The 20,205-nt window shown below is 42.9% G+C and overlaps 1 protein-coding gene across 2 annotated transcripts in view; it reads right to left on the bottom strand.

Moving 5' to 3' along the window:
- Positions 1-19,484, bottom strand: part of SMARCE1 (SWI/SNF related, matrix associated, actin dependent regulator of chromatin, subfamily e, member 1) — a 47,023-nt gene extending 27,539 nt beyond the window's left edge. The window contains exons 1-2 of one of the 2 annotated variants that reach the window (XM_060255501.1): positions 19,439-19,484; positions 3,838-4,005 (exon numbers count right to left, since the gene is read on the bottom strand). In XM_060255501.1, the coding sequence (XP_060111484.1) occupies positions 3,838-4,002 (165 nt within the window). In that variant the 5' untranslated portion in view covers positions 4,003-4,005; positions 19,439-19,484. The remainder of the gene's footprint in view (positions 1-3,837; positions 4,006-19,438) is intronic. The other variant, XM_060255502.1, reaches the window with a different exon arrangement.
- Between the last annotated feature and the right edge of the window lie 721 nt (positions 19,485-20,205).

Raw genomic sequence — 20,205 nt, 5'->3', positions numbered from 1 at the left:
TAATGAGAGCAACTGTTACTCTACCTGTACTAACTACCTGAGGCTGCATTCACACACGTCTTTTAAACTTCTGATTGTATCCCAAAATCTACATAAGCCTCAGTTTTCTTACTTCTGTAGCATCCACAGCTGCAGGGAGATGTAATTATTTCCGATTTCCTGCAAACTTATCTCAAATTAAGGTTCAATGCTGTGAAGACTATAGCTTCAAACCCCTTACAAAAGGGCACGGAGTGAATTCACTTTTGCAGGAGTCTCTAATGAATTATATTATGACAACTCTGAATATTGGTCTTGCCCAAGATTGCTCTTTCTTATGCTGGTTCTTGTCGCGTTAACCCATACTGGATTTTTCCCTGAGGAACCACAGCATGGGGGAACCACAGATTCTATACAGAATTAAGGGCATTGGTGGCTATGGCAGTTTCAGTGGCAAACCAGCAGTAAAATCCAGGTGTGAACACAACCTCAATAACTAAGGAAAGAACAGGCAAGTTTAAGAAAAGGAGAGAAAACAGAGTAAGGCAAAGCTTGAAGTTGTACAGATATTCTTTCACTCAAGGCCTTCTCAAGTTACACTTATTCCATAAAGACAGACTGAGGAGCGGGCAGCAGGTGGGAACTCAGAATATTGATCAGAACAAAGCTTGCTCCCTCAACCTGTACACCACATGAGTCCGAACTGTACTGTCCATGTCCGAACTAGACTTGTGAGTTCCTGGAGGGACCTCTGTCTTCCTGAAAGGTATGTACAAACGCCAAGCACCTTGCCTGCACTCAATGGGAAAGAAAAAGACAGACACTAAAACAAATAAGACGTTATTTGACGGACACCTGCACGGTCCTTCTCTCTCCCTCCACAAAAAGCAAAACAAAACCCTCGCTGCAAAATATGGCATTTGCACTTAACAGACAATTTATGCTTCTCAAAACAAAAGATCAAAGCTTCACTCGAACTACCTGTAAAGGATGGTATGTCCTCAACATAACAACTTCACACACTTTTTTTTTATTATTATTTTACTAAGCACCACCAATTTTAATTGAATTAGCTCCAAGAATTGCAATGACCCCAAGTTTAAGCACACCTGCTGCAAACAAGATTTCCTGGTGCTGGCTATGATCAAGAACCCTGTGTACAACTGGTGATCTGAACACAAGGGACACTTGGCCAAACCGCTGCCAGCTGCTAGTAGAGTTCTGTTTTGGAAGATGGGAGTTTTATTGCTGGACTGGGTCCTCACCTGCAGCTGCTTACAGAAGCAGGGTCTTATATGTGCACCCAGAACTCCATTGCCCACCAAGACTTCACTTCAATAGAGGAAAGAGATCCACATACACATCGCTTGGATCCAATCTCCATTGAAGCCACTGAACTTTCATCTGCACATGAAAGCAATGGCGCAATTGGAATGGGGCAAAGGTATTTAGAATCAATGCTGACTGATCATAGCATAGATTTCCCACTTTATTAAAATGAGGCTACTTTAATAAATTGCAATAATATACAGCGTATCTGTGGTAGCAATGGCTTGCAACATCAGGCCTCTACTGTTCCAGAAGAACTTGGAATATTTCTTAATGGTGGTGGGGGAAGAATAGGCCTTGTTTATGAAATGCTATGAACCAATGCATACATCACTTGTGCTGAAGTAGAAAAATGTACGTGAGGTGTATGCATCAGCAAATGTATACAAATACACACAGAGAGATGGATCTGAAAACACTCAGTGATTCAATTCAATGCTTATAAATCAAGACGAGATTTTAAAAAGATAAATCACACATTGAAGTATACATGGCAGAGAAAGCTGTAAACGCTTGTGACAGATATACAATGAAAATCTGTGAAACAACAAAAAAACCCCTCTGTTCCAACTTTGAATTTAGGATTTAAGTGTTGGGGAATAATTTTTTTAACCATGAATGGGCTGAGCTGTATTAGAAAAATTCCCTTTCCTGAGTAACATCAGAAACCCTTATCGCAAAATGTGATCAAAACTAATATCTGAAGAGAAATTCTCCACTACGGTGGATAAGTATGGTTTTTGTATTCCTGTTTTTCATCTTATTTTAGTCACACTGCCATTTGTTCTGTCGCCTTCTTTCCAAATGACCATGACATTACGGGGAAGCTATTTTCATCTTAGCTTGTTATCAGAGTTTTTGAGAGAAAGAACCTGAAGACACAGGTTCAAGACCTGTGATTACACTGGATGGCCTTGGGTCTAATCCTCATTCTATTAATTTGATAATTATTACTAATTAATTCCAGAAGGGTAGGACCAAATACACGCGGCACTGGAGATGTGCTGAAGCTTTTAACTTCTTCCTGCACAGCTTTGGGCAGGAAGCATGGGGCAATTTTCCCTCCAAGCTGCAGAGACTTGTGAGAAAAAATTCTACTTTGTGAGCTACTGGCATTAAAGTTGTGAGCTCCTGCATAAATTATGGTGCCCTGGGGTCATCCTTCCTGTGCTAAGACAAAAATGTGTGAGCTGGAGACTAAAAATCTGTGAGCTAACTCAGTTTAGAGGGAACACTAGCGGGGGGAATGTGATTCTTTCCAGTGCAATTCTTGCCCAGCAGGGAGGACAATATTTACAGGAGAATGAATCATGCAGTTAGCCCCACCATCATGGTTCCTTTATCCAAATATTACTGCAGTGCCATGGGATGAAGGCACAGAGAAGCAGCTCTCATACCATCATGGGAACATGTGCGTTCATCCTCAGCACCCAGGCAACATGACATCAAGGTGGCTGAAAAGCTAACAGGTTATTGTGATGCAAATTCTTGAAGGGAACAACCTGTTCAGTAGATACATGAAGGGAATCAAGGTTGGTAACAGTCGTGGCATTAGGAAAGCTGGTTAGAATCTGGGTGCATCTGCTTGTAAGAAAGCAGCAGCAACACTCCCTCCTCTCCGTTTCTTAAGATGAAGAAGAGTTGGGTTTTATACAACGCTTTCCTCTGCCCTAAGGAGTCTCAAAGCAGTTTACAATCATCTTCCCTTCCTCTCCCCACAACAGTCACCTTGTGAGGTAGGTGGGGCTGGGAGAGGAAGTTGTGACTGGCTCAGCATCACCCAGGAGGCTCCATGTGGAGTTGGAGTGGGGAATTAAACCCGGTTCTCCAGATTAGCTTGGCCACTCTTAATCACTACGCCACACTGGGTCTCAGATACATTCGATGTCTAACCACCTTTCACTTCACCAGGACACTGGAACTTGGCAAAAATTCTGTCTACAGGTAGTTAAGATGAAAATTCAAAATAATATTTAGTTCTGCAAGTGGGCAGATGCCCCCCTCTGCTTTCAGAACAGGAGCCCATATAATTGCCACCTTCCTGATTGCTTCATCTTTCTGAGCAATCAATTATCTCACAATTATTGTGCCAGAACAGGGTGTGCTTCTTTGAAAGCGTCAAAGTTCTCCCAGCTTCTAAACCAACTGCTCTTATGGGAATCCAAAGGCTGATTCATGCATGCATGTGTATCACTTGATTTCCTCTGTCTGAGGATTCACAGATGGCTACGCATGAGCAGTCTCCAAAGCCACCATGTTAGAAGTGACATGGGAACTCATCTGCGACAGCTGCTTCGTCTATGCAAGTCAGCGCTCGATGTCTCAGTCATCAAGAGACACATATGCATGGGAACTCACCCAATGCCATGCTCCAATTTACAACCCCATGTGCTACTTAGTCCCACCTGCAGTGAAATAAAGGAAGAATGAGGAGAAGGGGGAAGAAATTGCAAGTTAAAAATTTCCAGGTTTTTAATATATATATTTTTTAAAAAAAGTGATAGCAGCCAAGATTCAGAAGAACCTAACTCTAAAGCCATTTCTGGTCACTTCTTGCTGTTTGCCGGATGACGTAATAGTTGATTCTCCTACCGTGGCCCGGCTGTTGGTGCCCGGGTTCCCTCCCAGCCTGTAGTTGTTGTAGGCCAGATGGCTGTATGGATTGTATCCCACAAACCCTGGTGTGCTGGGCATTTGCTGATGGAAACAAATGAGACAAAAACACGAATGAGAAATGAGTCCTGACGAGGAGAACACAGAGAAATGAAAATGGTTTGCAATACAGCATGCAAAAGCAACCGGAAATTTAAAAAACGAGCAAAATGAGGTGTAGCAGCAACAGCAGCAGCTGGCTCCCTCTCAAGAGGGACAGTGACACTGGATGAAACCTGGTCAAGGAAAAGAGAAAGTTTTGGCTTAAAAACTCATCACTGCAGATCCTGGAGAGTCGTGACCTCAGCCCTTCTGGCATGAAGGCAGCAAAACTTTATCAGTGGTGATTAAATTTTAAATGTTTTATGAAAGAACCCATTTCAGAGGAACCTAGGCTTTAAAAAAACCTCAAACCAACGTGCAGATACATATATGCAAACAGAGAGACCGTGTAAACCCACCGGTAATCAGATTAGAGAATGATTTGGAAGGAGGTGTTCATTCTTTTCCATAAGATATCCAGCCACAGTTGTTTTGTATTGCCAAATAGCAAGTTTCTAGTCCAAGTCTGCAGCTCTTACCCCACATGGTTCAAAGCGGAAAACCACCACAGAGCCAGTAATGGCATTACTCCACGAGCACACATATGGGTACATTCTAATCCCTCTGCAAAGGGTATTTTTGAAATCTTAAGAGCCTCAGCTCTACCTGGGGCTGAAAAGCGTTTCCGATGCCTTGGTCCCAGCATCAGCCAGCCAGTATGTTCTTGTGGTTAGAGTGATTGCTTAAACAGGGAAGGCCCACATACAAACATCTATTTAGCGATGGGGCTTGCTGGGCAGCTTACGTTAGACACCCTCTTTGCCTAACTGAATCCAAAGACTTGCTGGTATGGATAAAAAGTGTGCCTTTGTACCATGCACGCTTCCATATGCATCCTTGGAGAAAAGGTAAAATAACAATGTAGTGAGTATAAATGAAACTTCTAGGCAACCAGCTGACCAAAAGCTCAGGAATCTTCTAGCTCTGTTGTTGCAGCCAGGTTCATAGCATGTCTGACCCAGAAAGCTCAGGTCAATGCTATGGTATTTCTCAGTATACAAAGACCCTCTGTATACAAAGAGTGTAAGCTTTCCTCAAGGCTTACACTCCAGATAAGAGAAGGTCAATGAGTTTTCAATGTGCCATACAACCATGCCCAATCCCCTTCTTTCTTTCCATATGAATCAAAATGGAGACAATCCCTATGCTGATGTATGCATCCTTGGCCATCAAGCAGCAAAGGTATGAAATGTGCCCATTTATTGCAGAAAAGATCACCCAACATTAACTTTATATAGTGGTTAAACTGCAAAGACTCTTCCTTCTTCCCAGAATCCTGTGAGGGAGGGGGCAAGAGCTAAGGATTTAAATCAGGATTCTTAGCACCTTCATACAACTACAATTCCCAAGGTCCTGCAGAGGGGAAGCCAGGCCAATTAACAGACTTTTGGTCCCAACGAGCACAATGACGAAGGAAAGCCCTCAGGGCATACAAAACTGCCTTGGAAGTAGGGTTGCCGACCTCCAGGTGGCACTTGAAAGATCTCCCACTATTACAACAGATCTCCAGATGACCAAGATCAGTTCCCCTGGAAGAAATGGCTATTTTGGAGGGTGGAGTCTATGGTGCGATGCCTCCTCTCCCCAGACCCTGCCCTCTCCAGGATCCATCTCCAAAATCTCCAGGTATTTTGCAACCCAGAGCTAAAAACCCTACATGGCAGCCATATAAACCTGCAAGTTGTCTGTCTACTTAAGAGTCTTGATTGAACACAGACATAAAGTCCCCCCCCCCCCTCTACAAAGAATCTGCTGCAAGTTCAAAATGGAGAACTGGATTCCTAACACTTCTTGTGGTTGTATATGACTTTTTTCATACCTGTGTGTGAAAAGACTCTGTTAAATACTGAGAGATTACCCATTCTCCCAGGCATAATACAACTGCCTACAGTCTCCTGGCTTTTCTGGGTACTTTTCAATTAAGAGATAAAATACTTTAAAGGTAGATACAATCCAAGATCTCAGGAATGCAATACAAATTCATTTAGCTGCCATTTACTAAAACAGGAAAAGGAAAGGTCCCCTGTGCAAGCACCAGTCATTTCCAACTTTGGGGTGATGTTGCTTTCACAACATTTTCACGGTAGACTTCTTATGGGGTGGTTTGCCATTGCCTTCCCCAGTCATCTACACTTTCCCCCCAGCAAGCTGGGTACTCATTTTACCGACCATGGAAGGATGGAAGGCTGAGTCAACCTTGAGCTGGCTACCTGAAAACCCAGCTTCCGCCAGGGATCGAACTCAGGTCGTGAGCAGAGTTTAGGACTGTAGTACTGCAGCTTTAACACTCTGAGCCATGGGGCACAATTACTAAACCAATGAATAGCCAAATAGGCAAATTTGTTCAAATACGTTCCCAAAACATTTTAAAAGTTAAGAACAATTTCAACTGTTAATTTTTTTTAGAATGAAGAACAAAATTTGTGATTGCAATGCAAAAAAATATTAAAAGAGATGTTAAACTGCAATAGATTGTTTTCTGGTATCTTTATAATTAGGATGATGTCAATTTATTAAGAGAGATGTTAAACTGCAATAAATTGCTTTCTGATACCACCTTTATAATTAGGATGACGTCAATCACTTAACTCATCGCTTAAGGGTGAAAAAGATTGAGATCTCACTCAAAATGTTATTTTGCAAAGCAAGAAAATACATTTGATCAAACAGCTCCTTTTCTGTTCTTTGCCTTCTGCCACTCTTTTCTCTGTGTCTCAGTCCTATAGTTATAAAGTCTTGCACCTATCTATGGTTCTAATACCTAGCTGTGTCTGGCAGTGAGCCACTGTGATTTACGAGTCTTTGCTAGTGGATAACTTAGCTGCAGGCCTTTGTGGTCTTGCAATGGCTTACCCAACTGGACACAGTGATTTCCAAGAAGATAAAAATTCCGTGGCTACAGATAATTGGATTTACCACAAGTGGGGATTCCCAAACTGCCTTTCATCCCAGACTGTTTCCAGTGTGGTGTTGCTTCTTGATTCCCAGTTCTGGTGCTTGCCTCCCATATGTCACCTGGCTATGACTAACTTCTGCTATTATGGCCCTATTTTTTTTTTTGTCCTGACTTTCTGCCCTGGGCTTTTGATACTTGAGCTCTGCTGCTTGCTAAAATACTCTAGACAGTCGTGTTGCAATGTGTGTACTGGGTACAAACTGCATGCATCAAGCTGCCTGGGACAGTTTGTGCCTCCATCATTCTGAAGTGATTGCTTCCAGTTAAGCACCATCTCCAGCTACCATACTCACTGCTCCTTCAGTCATGACATCATTCAGACAGCACAAACCACATGTAGGGCTCTCCCTATGTTATGTAAAGTGCTCTGCGAACTGCTAGCCTTACAAACCTTTGCAAAAATTACACATAAGCTTATAGAAACAGCAGTCTTCTGTTGTCCTGCGAACTGCATAACACAGTTATTCAGGAGGGCATTTCTGAAATGGAGTAAGACGGCAGTATAATTGTGTTGTTTGTAAAGGGTACAGGATTGTGATCTAGTCCACGGTTTATTGTTTGTGTTACCTTGCTTTCACTGCATTACTCTGTACTTTTATAACCCCATTCCTTTTGCATTGTTTATGACATATGCTTTTTTTTTTTTGCATTGTTCCTAATTTTTGTGATTCTAGCCATACTGTGTTGTTTGTCAATCATACTATTTGATAGCCTTGTCTTACACTGGGTAATGTGCCTTAACTCTTAGTGAGAAAACAAACAAACAAACAAATTGAAAAAGAAAGCTGAATTGCAGGGGTGGCTTTCAGCTTATAAATTTACAGAGATGCCACCAATCTACATGGAAATGACAAATCTGAGCATATGTTACTCTCTAAAAAAGCACATTTTATATAAAAGTCAGGGCATTTAAAGCTTGGGCAAATATTTTAAAGCCAGCTATAGAAAGCACACACATCCTTTCAGCAACTCTCTAAAACACACACTTTGGGTAGTTAGTTCTTCCTAGGAACAGACAAAAGAGCAAATTCTACCAACTTGGCTGTGGTTAACACCACCCTGAACATTTCTGATGCCTAGGTCACATCCAGATGCTGGTGGATCATGTTATATGTTTTCAGGAAACCACTTGAAGATAAAATCTGGCTTTGAAACTCTGCCCTTTGCAATGAAATCCCTGGGCAGGAAGGGAGGGTGGGTCTTGGTAGTTGGTGATTCGATCCTTAGGCAAGTAGACAGCTGGGTGGCAAAACCACATACTGACCATATGGTGACTTGCCTGCCTGATGCGAAGGTAGCAGACATTATGCGTGTTGTAGATAGGCTGATAGACAGTGCTGGGGAGGAGCCAGTGGTCGTGGTGCATGTTGACACCAATGATGTGGGGAAATGCAGTTGTGAGATACTGGAGGAAAAATTTAGGCTGGTAGGCAGGAAATTAAAGGCCAGGACCTCCAAGGTAGCCTTCACAGAAGTGCTACCTGTTCCACGTGCAAGGCTGGAAAGACAGGCACAAATTAGAAGTCTCAATGTGTGGATGAGACGATGGTGTAGGGAGGAAGGGTTTAAGTTTGTTAGGCACTGGGATGCTTTCTGGAACAAACGGGAGCTGTACAAAAGAGATGGTCTCCACTTGTCCTCAGATGGAACCAGGCTGCTGGCGCTGCTGGAGCAGTTTTTAAACTAAATCTTGGGGGAAAGCTGACAGGAGATGAAATGTCTCTGGTTCGGGAAGACTCATCTCAAAGAGATGAAGGGTTAGCTGTTACTTTTCTACCGAGTAATGGATCAGAGTTGTCCACTGAGATGGTGACAGACAGTATGGACTGTCTGCCAAAGTCTCAAGGCAGCAGGAGGAAGGCCCGCAGCCTTCCTCCTGCTGCCTTAACTTGACTGGGAAATTATAGATGTTTGTATACAAATGCTAGAAGTGTTCGAAGTAAAATTGGGGAGTTGGAATGATTAGTGTTGGGGGGAAACATAGACATTGGGGGAATTTCAGAAACTTGGTGGAATGAGGAGAATCAGTGGGACACGGTGATTCCTGGATATAAGTTATATCGGAAGGACAGGGAGGGAAGGGTTGGAGGTGGGGTGGCTCTGTATGTCAGAGCGGGTATACAGTCCAATACGACTGAGGTCAGAGAATTAGATTCCCTTTTAGAAATGCTTTGGGTCGAAATAGAGGGCGCAAAAGGAAATTTAACTATGGGAGTTTGTTATCGCCCACCAAATCAAAAGATAGAGGACAATTATAATATGATGGAAGGATTAAAGATAGTGGCTAAGCATAAAAACTGCATCATAATAGGCAATTCTAACTATCCGCAGATTGACTGGGTCAATATGTGTTCTGATCGAGAGAAAGAGATTGAGTTTCTAGACGCTCTCAATGACTGTGCTATGGAGCAGATGGTCACAGAACCTACCAGGGGTGGGGCGATCCTGGATTTGGTCCTAAGTAATGCCCAAGACCTGGTGAGACATGTAAAAGTGATTGCACCGCTTGGGAGCAGTGACCATAACATTATTGATTTCACCATTTGTATAAATAGGGAGTTGCCCCAAAAGGGGCAAATTCTCTGAGGTGAGGAGGCGTGTGAAGAGGAAACTGAAAGGAAAGGTAAATGCAGTCAAAACCCTTGGGGAAGCTTGGAGGCTATTTAAAACTACAATCCTAGAAGCTCAGATAAAATATATACCACAAGTTAGGAAAGGCACAAACAGGTATAAGAAAAGGCCTGCATAGTTAACAAACAAAGTTACGGAAGCTGTGAAAGGTAAGAAGGATTCCTTTAAGCGGTGCAAAGCTAGTCCAAGTGAGATTAATAAAAGGGAACACAGGCTGTGGCAAATCAAATGCAAGACTGTGATCAGGCAGGCAAAAAGGGACCATGAGAAGCATATTGCAAAAAACATAAAGACCAACAATAAAAATTTCTTCAAATATATTAAAAGCAGGAAACCAGCAAGGGAGGCAGTGGGGCCCTTGGATAACCAAGGGGTAAAAGGATTACTGAAGGAGGATAGGGAAATGGCTGAGAAGCTGAATGCATTTTTTGCCTCCGTCGTCACTGTGGAAGATGAGAAGTGTTTGCCCACTCCAGAACCGCTAGTTTTGGAAGGGGTGTTGAAAGACCTGAGTCAGATTGAGGTGACAAGAGAGGAGGTCCTACAACTGATAGATGAATTAAAAACTAATAAATCACCAGGTCCGGATGACATACATCCAAGAGTTCTGAAAGAAGTCAAAGGTGAACTTCTGGATCTCCTGACAAAAATATGTAATCTTTCATTGAAATCTGCCTCCGTTCCTGAGGACTGGAAGGTAGCAAATGTCACCCCCATCTTTAAAAAGGGTTCCAGAGGAGATCCGAGAAATTACAGGCCAGTCAGTCTGACTTCAATACCGGAAAAGTTGGTAGAAACCATTATCAAGGACAGAATGAGTAAGTTACTGAGAAAGACCCAGCATGGGTTCTGTAAGGGAAGATCTTGCCTCACTAACCAGTTACAGTTCTTTGAGGGGATGAACAAACATGTGGACAAAGGGGACCCAATAGATGTTGTTTACCTTGGCTTCCAGAAAGCTTTTGATAAAGTTCCTCATCAAAGGCTCCTTAGTAAGCTCCAGAGTTATGGAGTAAAAGGACAAGTACTCTTGTGGATCAAAAACTGGCTAATAGGAAACAGAGAGTGAGTATAAATGGGCAATCTTCGCAGTGGAAGACGGTAAGCAGTGAGGTGCCGCAGGGCTCAGTACTGGGTCCCATGCTCTTTAACTTGTTCATAAATGATTTGGAGTTGAGAGTAAGCAGTAAAGTGGCTAAGTTTGCAGATGACACTAAATTGTTTAGGGTGGTAAGAACCAGACAGGATTGTGAGGAACTCCAAAGGGATCTGTTGAGGCTGGGTGAGTGGGCGTCAACGTGGCAGATGAGGTTCAATGTGGCCAAGTGCAAAGTAATGCACATTGGGGCCAAAAATCCCAGCTACAAATACAAATTGATGGGGTGTGAACTGGCAGAGACTGACTCAAGAGAGCGATCTTGGGGTTGTGGTACATAATTCACTGAAAACATCAAGACAGTGTGCGATTGCAATAAAAAAGGCCAACGCCATGCTGGGAATTATTAGGAAGGGAATTGAAAACTAATCAGCCAGTATCATAATGTCCCTGTATAAATCGATGGTGCGGTCTCATTTGGAATACTGTGTACAATTCTGGTCGCCGCACCTCAAAAAGGATATTATAGCATTGGAAAAAGGGCAACTAGAATGATTAAAGGTTTGGAACACTTTCCCTATGAAGAAAGGTTAAAATGCTTGGGGCTTTTTAGCTTGGAGAAATGTTGACTGCGGAGTTACATGACAGAGGTTTACAAGATTATGCATGGGATGGAGAAAGTAGAGAAAGTACTTTTCTCCCTTTCTCACAATACAAGAACTCGTGGGCATTCAATGAAATTGCTGAGCAGTCAGGTTAGAACGGATAAAAGGAAGTACTTTTTCACCCAAAGGGTGATTAACATGTGGAATCACTGCCACAGAACGTGGCGGCAGCAACACGCATAGCCAGCTTCGAGGGGTTTGGATAAAAATATGGAGCAGAGGTCCATCAGTGGTTACTAGACACAGCATATTATTGGAACTGTCTGGGGCAGTGTTGCTCTGTATTCTTGGTGCTTGGAGAGGGGGCAAAGTGGAAGAGCTTCTAGCCCCACTTGTGAACCTCCTTTTTTTTTGGCCACTGTGTGATACAGAGTGTTGGACTGGATGGGCCATTGGCCTGATCTAACATGGCTTCTCTTATGTTCTTATGCAATGGGGAGTGTGCAGTTTGAATGTGGGAAGTCCCACGCTTAAATATAACAGACCGACAGACCCAAGCTCCAGTTTCCAATCAAGCATCTAACTTGCTCCAGAGTCCTATATAAAAGGGACAAATAATGCCTGCTATCTTTAGAGAGCCCCGTGGCACAGAGTGATAAAGCTGCAGTACTACAGTCAAACTCTCTGCTCAAGACCTGAGTTTGATCCCTGCAGAAGCTGGTTTCAGGTAGCTGGCTCAGACTGACTCAGCCTTCCATCTTTCCCAGGTCGGTAAAATGAGTACCCAGTTTGCTGGGGGGGAAGTGTAGATGACTGGGGAAGGCAATGGCAAACCACCCTGTAAAAAGTCTGCTGTGAAAACGCCATGATGAGACGTCACCCCAGAGTTGGAAACGACTGGTGCTTGCACAGCGGACTACCTTTACCTTTTAAAAAATATCTAAACCACCTATGAATGTCTCTTGCTGGTACTTTCCACCACTACCAGATTGTTGTACCACATAAATTCCAAAAGCTGTTAAGATATCCCATGATTTTGTTAGTATTCTTGGAATAGTGCTTAAGCTGAGGTTTTGGTGGCATCGAAATGGATTTTAATGGACCTTTAAAATAGTTGATTCCCAAACATAATGCCTGTAGGCCTCACCAAGCCCTTTCCAGAATAAGATGCAGGACTATTACATTCTACACAGTCCGACTTCTTTCAAGGCCAGGAAAAGGATGTTCTTATCAGACGCAGGGCATTGGCTGTTCTTGCATGCCATGGCACCAGTCCCAGAACCATTCCTTTAAAGTTCCTAGTGCTAAATACTAACACAACCTGAGTAATCTTACACTTGCTAGAATTTGCACAGCTGCATCTCTTCCTAGTTTTCACTCTTTGGCCCTGTATACCCGTGTGCTGTCCTCTGACTTTTATTTGACAAGTACCTACTACAGTCTTTTGTGTTTGGAACCAGGTACACTTGATTTTGGAAGCAGATGCACTTCGTATGTAAAACCATGGCTAATAAATCAGTTCTGGATGTGTAACTGGTGCAGGAAGAGAAATTCAAGGTAATTGATGAAATTTTAGGGAAACAATTTTTTTTACTTCATCTACTGGGCCTTCTTGTTGAAAAGCATGGCCTTCCTAAGCCGCAAGTAGATTGGAAACCTCCTATTTGCTAGAAATAAAATGTGGGCAATAGTAATTGTACATAAAATGTCATGTTACATACTTTAATGCCTTCCTAGACACATATCCAACTCCTGCAATACAACTGTGTAAAGCCAAAGTCCCTAGGGTCGTGTTTGTGGCTGCCATGGTGACCACCAATAACTTTCCTGGCACCCACCAAGTGGTTTTAGAAAACGGGCAGGGCCAGGTGGGGCTTTTACCAAGCAAGGCTTCTGATTGGCTGTGCCAGTTTTTATAATGTTGCTTTAGTACCAATTACCATTAAAGCACAAGAATCTTCACTGTGTGACTGAAGGTAAGCTGCATTTTGTGGCGGCACCCACCACGCTGCGTCAGAGTTCCAACGTTGCTCGATGTCTCAGAAAGGGTGGGGACTCCTGACTCAGAATAACTTCTCTAATCTAGTGTGACTAAAGCTAAGAACATGGTCATATAATATGGAACCCAGGGCTTTTTTGATAGAAAAAGCCCAGCAAGAACTTGTTTGCGTATTAGGCCACACACTCTGATATCACCATTGTTTCACACAGGGCTTTTTGCAGAAAAAGTCCCGCAGGGAATCATTTGCATATTAAGTCACACCCTCTGACACCAAGCCAGCCAGAACTGCATGCCTGCTCAAAAAAAGTCCTGATGAAACCTCTTTGCTTAACTCATAGTCATTTAAAAAAATCTGTGAACATATACAATGTATATGTATAGTATACAATGTACAGTAAGGTAATAAATGAAAGCACTTTGTGTTTTATTTTCGTCTTTGCCTTTAAAAACAAAAAGTGAATAATAATAATAATAATAAATTTTATTTCTATCCCGCCCTCCCCACCTCGGCAGGCTCAGGGCGGCTAACAACATTTCATAAAAACATACAGTGGTTAATAGCCTTTAAATATAACAATATAAAACAGTAAACATTAACTTAGCAGCATTAAAACAGTCCAGTAAGTGCAGTTATTCAGCGGTATGGTCTTAAACCGCATTGGCGGATACTTAATTGCCGATCTTCTTAACAGTCCAGGTATGCCAGCTTAAAAAGGGCGGTCTTGCAGGCCCTGCGGAACTGATCAAGGTTCCGCAGGGCCCGCACCTCCTCGGGGAGTCGGTTCCATAGGGTAGGGGCCGCAATTGAAAATGCCTGTACCCTAGTATTCTGATATTTAATCTCCCTCGGCCCGGGGATGGTCATTAGATTTTTCCCAACTGATCTCAGTGCCCTCTGGGGTTCATACGGGGCAATAGACACAAGGGAAACATCAATAATATGGTGCTGTGTTTTCCCTGTGAGGAAGACACAACAAAAGATATAGTGAAGGTAAGCACATGGGAACACTGAGGGCTGATTACCACGCTCCTTCAGGAAGCATGGCTGTTTTAAAGGTACACGGCATATGAAAATCTCATAACAATCACCACCACCCACGTTCCAGAATGCCTCTGTCTCAAATTAAAAAGACCTTAAATGTGCATCTGAACTATACTGAAACTTAGGTTTTGGCATGTTTCAAGGGAAAGGAGTTCCACAGCTGTAATGTAGTAATCGGAAATAACTGTACAGGTGCCTACACAGGTAAGTGGAACACTCCAAAGACATTTTCAGACACTTTTAGCGCAACAGGTCACCAAGGCAGTGGTGGTACTTTTGATGCCAAGCAGAATTAGTCATTAAACAGGTTTATGGTACATCAGTCTTGATACCCAAATTCAATCCAGGTGTTTAGCAACTAGCACTCTTCAACTCTTATAATGCGGTACACTGACACGTGGCGCAGAGTGGTAAAGCTGCAGGTGGAATAAAGTAGTGTGAACTGTTAACTTGGCTTCTAAAATAATAAAATTTAATCATCGTGAGAAAGGGAAGTCCATACAGCAAGCCTTGCTGTGCAAACTCGGGAGATCTCATCTCCCAAGGGAGAAGAATCTGGAGTAAAAACTTCATCCAAAGAATATGCTGGTTACTGGCCACTAAGCCCATTATGTGTAAGTAAGTGCTGCAGACACTGAAGAGACCCTTTTTCCATGTCAGTACAACAACACCTCATATGACATCACTTCTTATACTGCTGTTGGGATCATGGTCTTTGTTCCAGGTGGGTAAGAGGGGAGACACCTCTATTAGGCTCCTGTGCCAGCATAAGAACTTAAGAGAAGTCATGCTAGATCAGCCCAGTGGCCCATCCAGCTCAACACTCTGTGTCACACAGTGCCAAAGTCCAGGTGGCGTGCCCCAGAAAGCCTCTTTAGGTTACCTTCTACAATGAGGATTCCCCTGGGAGAGGTGCAGTAGCCTTCTCAGTTGGCTCAGTAGTTCCTGTTGAGACTTCACCCCTCTTCTGATGTGACTTCTGATGTGTGTGAGAGCTGGCATCCCCAGTGTGGCATCGTTTTCCAGTAACTTCCCACCCATGTCAGAGAAACATTGCCCCACTAAGCACCATGGGGCTAGCGGAAAAAGGCTGCTGCAGCTCTCTTGGGAAGAAGCGTTGACACAGCAAGCCTTCTCTGTGGTGCCTGTTCCAAAATCATGTGGGTCTTTTATGGACCTCTGATATGGGTGGAAGGTGACCACTAAGTGGCATGATGCAGCACATTCCAGTCAGCCTCTTCCCACTCACATCAGAGATCTCGAAAAGACTATGTGGATTAGTACAGCCAATGGGGAAGGCTGAACCGAAGCCTCAAAGCAAAGGAGCCCTGCAGACGTTTCTAAGCTGCAGAACCCCATGAAGGCAGTCAACTGATGGATGCCCCCTCCTCCAGCCAGTCCTCCTATGTCATGCATACATATGGAATAGAGATGACATTTCATCCTTATGTCTACCACCCCATGTAGAAGGTTAGGTTGAGAGAGAGTGACTGGCCCAATTGCCCAGCTAGCTTCCATGGCAGAATGGGAAACCAAACCCAAGTGGTCCCAAGTCCTAGTTTGGCACTCTAACAATGAGACCGTGCTGGCTTCACAGTGTTCAAAGCAAACAAAACCCCCTTACATATACACTGCATTGCAAAGCGGTAGCCATGTTAGTCTGTCCTAGCAAAACAAATCAAATGTCCAGCAAGACCTTAAAGACTAATAACATTTACTTCAATATCAGGTTTTTGGATTCAAAGCACACCATCCTCAAAGCAGGCTGTAGCTCACAAAAGCTCACAAAGAGCCAGTTTGGTGTAGTGGTTAAGTGTGCGGACTCTTATCTGAGAGAACCAGATTTGATTCTCCATTCCTCCACTTGCACCTGCTGGGATGGCCTTGGGTCAGCCATAGCTCTGGCAGAGGTTGTCCTTGAAAGGGCAGCTGCTGTGAGAGTCCTCTCAGCTCCACCCACCTCATAGGGGTGGAAGATTGTTGTTGGGGAGGAAGATAAAGGAGAGTGTGAGCCGCTCTGAAACTGAGATTTGGAGTGGAGGGCAGGATATAAATCCAACATCATCATCTTCTTCTATTATTGAAATAAACGTTGTAAAGCCTTTAAGGTTCCGCTGGACTTTTGATTTGATTTGCTAGGACGGACTAGTATGGCGACCCCTTTGCAGTGCAGTATATACACAAAATTATAGGAAGTATTACTGCATTACAGGACTGGGATGTTGGAGCAGCAAGATGATACAGATATTCTGCTCTTTGCACAGAAAATGAAGGGCATGAAAGCTCTTCAAAGGTCTTGAGAAGTAAAACCTGATTCACTAGAAGATAGTGCAGGAAGGCACTTCAGACCTGCAGCCCACCTTGTTTGCATTTGTATGTCCTTGGAAACAAAGGCATTGTAGTCAATGACAACTCAAAAAGGAATCAAAAGGGAATGCAGCAAAGTCAGTGGAAGAAGAGACCCAATCTACCCTTCTTTCCACCTTCTTCAGCTTTGGAAGCTTCCCTGCTCTAGGTTTTTTTCTGAGATAACCCTAAGCCAATCCCATCTGGGCATGTGCCATTGGCCAAAGTCAAGAGAAGGATCTGAAAATGGTTTCATTCTGTTCTTGTAAGATAGCTGCTGGCCCTGTAAACTGAACAGTGTTGTAAGGAACTGAACTTCAATACAGTTGCTTGTTTCCCATCTTAATTTAAAATAGTGGGTTTAATCTTTAAAACCCCTCACTGTCTGGGGTGAGGCTAGCTAAAGGACAATCCCCTAGTCATTTGCATTAGTCCAAGTGCTCAGATCACCATCTGAGGCACTTCTTTGCTGAAGACTGGAGAGCTGGGATACCTGGATATAGCATCCTCGGTAGTGGACCATGGTTGTGGGAACACTGTTCTTTTTCAATGTCCCAAATGAGCCATGAAGACTTACTGGTTCCTGACTGGGCTGATCTTGTGTTTAGCTCCCATCTGGGAATCTGATACATGGTGAACTGATATTGATTGCTGTAATTTATTTTAGTTGTAGCTAGTGTTAATGCAATTTGATTTTATACCATTTTTAAAAGTCATCTAGCCACTTTGAAAATCTTTATAAAAAGGGGAGTTATACATATTTTAATCAAATAGAGATGGTGCCAACAAGCACAGCTTGTAGCATTACACTGCATACAGCACTCCAATGTATCTCATCCCCAAGGGAAACAAATGCAAAATGGTAGAATTCTGATGCCTGGATTTAAGTGTAAGCAACATCCTTTCTGAGTGGTTTGCTTTCCTTTAGCTTTATTTACTGTGGGCTGGATTAACAGGTTCTATTCTGCTAACCACAGAACCTTCTGTGATGGACAGCAGAAGATTCTGCCCTCTTTCCTTTCCCATTCAGGTTTAACTTCTAACTGGAAAGAGGAGTTGGGTTTTGGAGGGAAAGGGATATATATCCTGGAATGGGCAGGAAGTCCAACAAGGAGTTGTTAAGAAAAGTTGTTAAGAAAAAGCAGGGTTTGGGTACCGTTTCTATAAAAAGCAACAAAGTGTTAATGCTTCCCTGCCATTTGTTTCTATGTATGAGCCTCTTAATAAACATCCTTTGTAACAACCAAGCATATAGTATCTCCAAGCTCCCGTAACTTGTGTATTCTATCATACTAGGAGGTGTCCTTGAGTCACAACTGGCTGATGGTGGCCCCATCCACAGGGCATGTCAGAAAAGAGATGAATGGAGATGGTTTGCCGTTGCCTTCTTCTGCATAACGACCCCAGTCTTCCTTGGTGGTCTCCCATCCAAGTACTGACTGTGGTTGACCCTGCTTAGCTCCCTAATTCTAACAAGCCCAGCTGGGCTATTTGGGCTGCTATCATACCGGAGTGGAAAAGAATTAAGAGCCACGCTTGCAACTAAATACACTTTTTTAAACCCTTGACTTCAGCGTTCTCATCAAAACCATTTGATCTAGGGGGAAAGGGTTCTGACTGGTGTCAGCTCTGTTCTCTGGTTTAATCCCATTGCAAAGTAAAATAAAAATTAAAGAAATCTACTTTGCCTCTCACCACTCCTAAAGCTGAACCTTTTAAAAGAAAAGCAGATTAATGGGTGGTGATATGGCACACAACCCTTTTTTTGCCAAATACTTTTTTAAAATAGGGTGGTTAAATATAAAGACCTTGACTAGAGGTTGTGACACCTTCCTCCAGTACAAGGATCTTCTCTCTGATGCAATTGGTGTCCCACCAATGGAAAAATCCACTGTTAACAAGATGGGACCTTTATGCATCATGGACATCGGTACATCCGTGACACTTCCAGTCAGGAGATTCACCTGGAAGCCATTTGGGGATTAATTATCAGTTTCAACAAGGAAGTGACAATGTTGTGCTCCTGCACGCAGCACTCTTGCAATTACCTCTGTAGTATCTGCAGCAACAATGCATCTTCCCCTCTATCCTGCACCCAACCATGTCATGCTCTTTGGGAATTAAATCATAAGAAAATAGGAAATGCCAAAACACACATTCTCACCTTTAGAAGAGCCTGCTTCCCCCCTGCCAAAATGTAGCAAGGTGTAACTATAACCTTTACAAATATTTTGCTTTAAGAGAAAACCACAAAGGAAGACTATTTAAAGAGGAAGTCGAAGGTACGAGTTCTTTCAAAGTCACATAAAATGTCAATTCTAATAAGCCTGTTTAAATATTTTATGGACTGCTCCTCCCCTAGAGTCTAGTGAGAAACGCCTGGTGCAAACTAGTGGGAAAAGTTCAATAAGTTGGTAATGGAGTTAACACTGTTTTTCAGTTTTATTTCAATGGAATTACAGTCCAGAAAGTGAACAGACTCTACATTCTTGAAAAGGACCAGTTAGGACACAAAACTTGGCAAAAAAGGTCTGCTGGGATTCAATTGTCCCAGACTGGCTTCAGGGCTTACCAATAACAGTGAGATTCCCTGACTTACAGAGTGCCTTATACTCTCTCTGCTTCAAATGTAATGTGACTAAAGTGGTGCCAGGCTTTTGGATCTGTGTGAAATTAAGAATAATATTTGCATACTTACGGTTGTGGGGGCTGGGGTGGGCGGTGGGGCATAAGATGGCCTTTCTGTTTAAAAAAAAGAGGGGAAATGAACAACTGTGTAAAGAATATGTAATCTAGAAACTGCACGGCGTTTTTGAGACATCAAAGCAAATGTTGCATGGGTGAAGGAAGATGTACAAGTTGAAAATGTGCCTCAAGTGCTATATTATTAGGATCACCTGATCAACAGCTTAGAAGTTTGTGAGAATTCAAGTAAGTGAAAAGAATGAATCTGCCCTAATACAAAACTGCACTTATCATAACAGATTCTCCCCTGCCCTCCCCGGTTTTTACTTTTTTACCAATTTTATAGCAAATGGTTGCTAATCCAGTCACTGAGGTGAGTACCCTTCTAGTTTTCACAAGGGAGAATCACTTGTTTAAAAGTGCTTCAACTCAGAAAGCTTGCTCTCTTACATGTAAACACTTCCCACAGAGCATAATGCTCAGGTGGACGCTTAAACCAGTTCACATGCAAAGTTCAGATGCAGCTCACAGTAGCAAAAGGATCCACTGGGTTAAAGCCAAGCATGTGACTGACACAGTGGCTGCCCTTTGTCTACATAAGCAGTGGTATGACAACTGTATACGCTCCTTCCAAGACTTGGAGAATCTCAGGCTGGAAAGTTATAGGGAGTTAATGACATGTGGAATGAAACACAATCTGTGCCATTTTATATGTGGGTAGGATAAATGAAACAGGAAGCTCCTCCGATTGAACTTACTTGACATTTTTGGTAGGTAAGA

The sequence above is a fragment of the Heteronotia binoei genome, chromosome 15 (genome assembly GCF_032191835.1).
Source record: "Heteronotia binoei isolate CCM8104 ecotype False Entrance Well chromosome 15, APGP_CSIRO_Hbin_v1, whole genome shotgun sequence".
Classification (NCBI taxonomy): domain Eukaryota; kingdom Metazoa; phylum Chordata; class Lepidosauria; order Squamata; family Gekkonidae; genus Heteronotia; species Heteronotia binoei.
The sequence above is the reverse complement of the archived record's forward strand: the minus strand, read 5'-3'. Positions and strand labels throughout refer to the sequence as shown.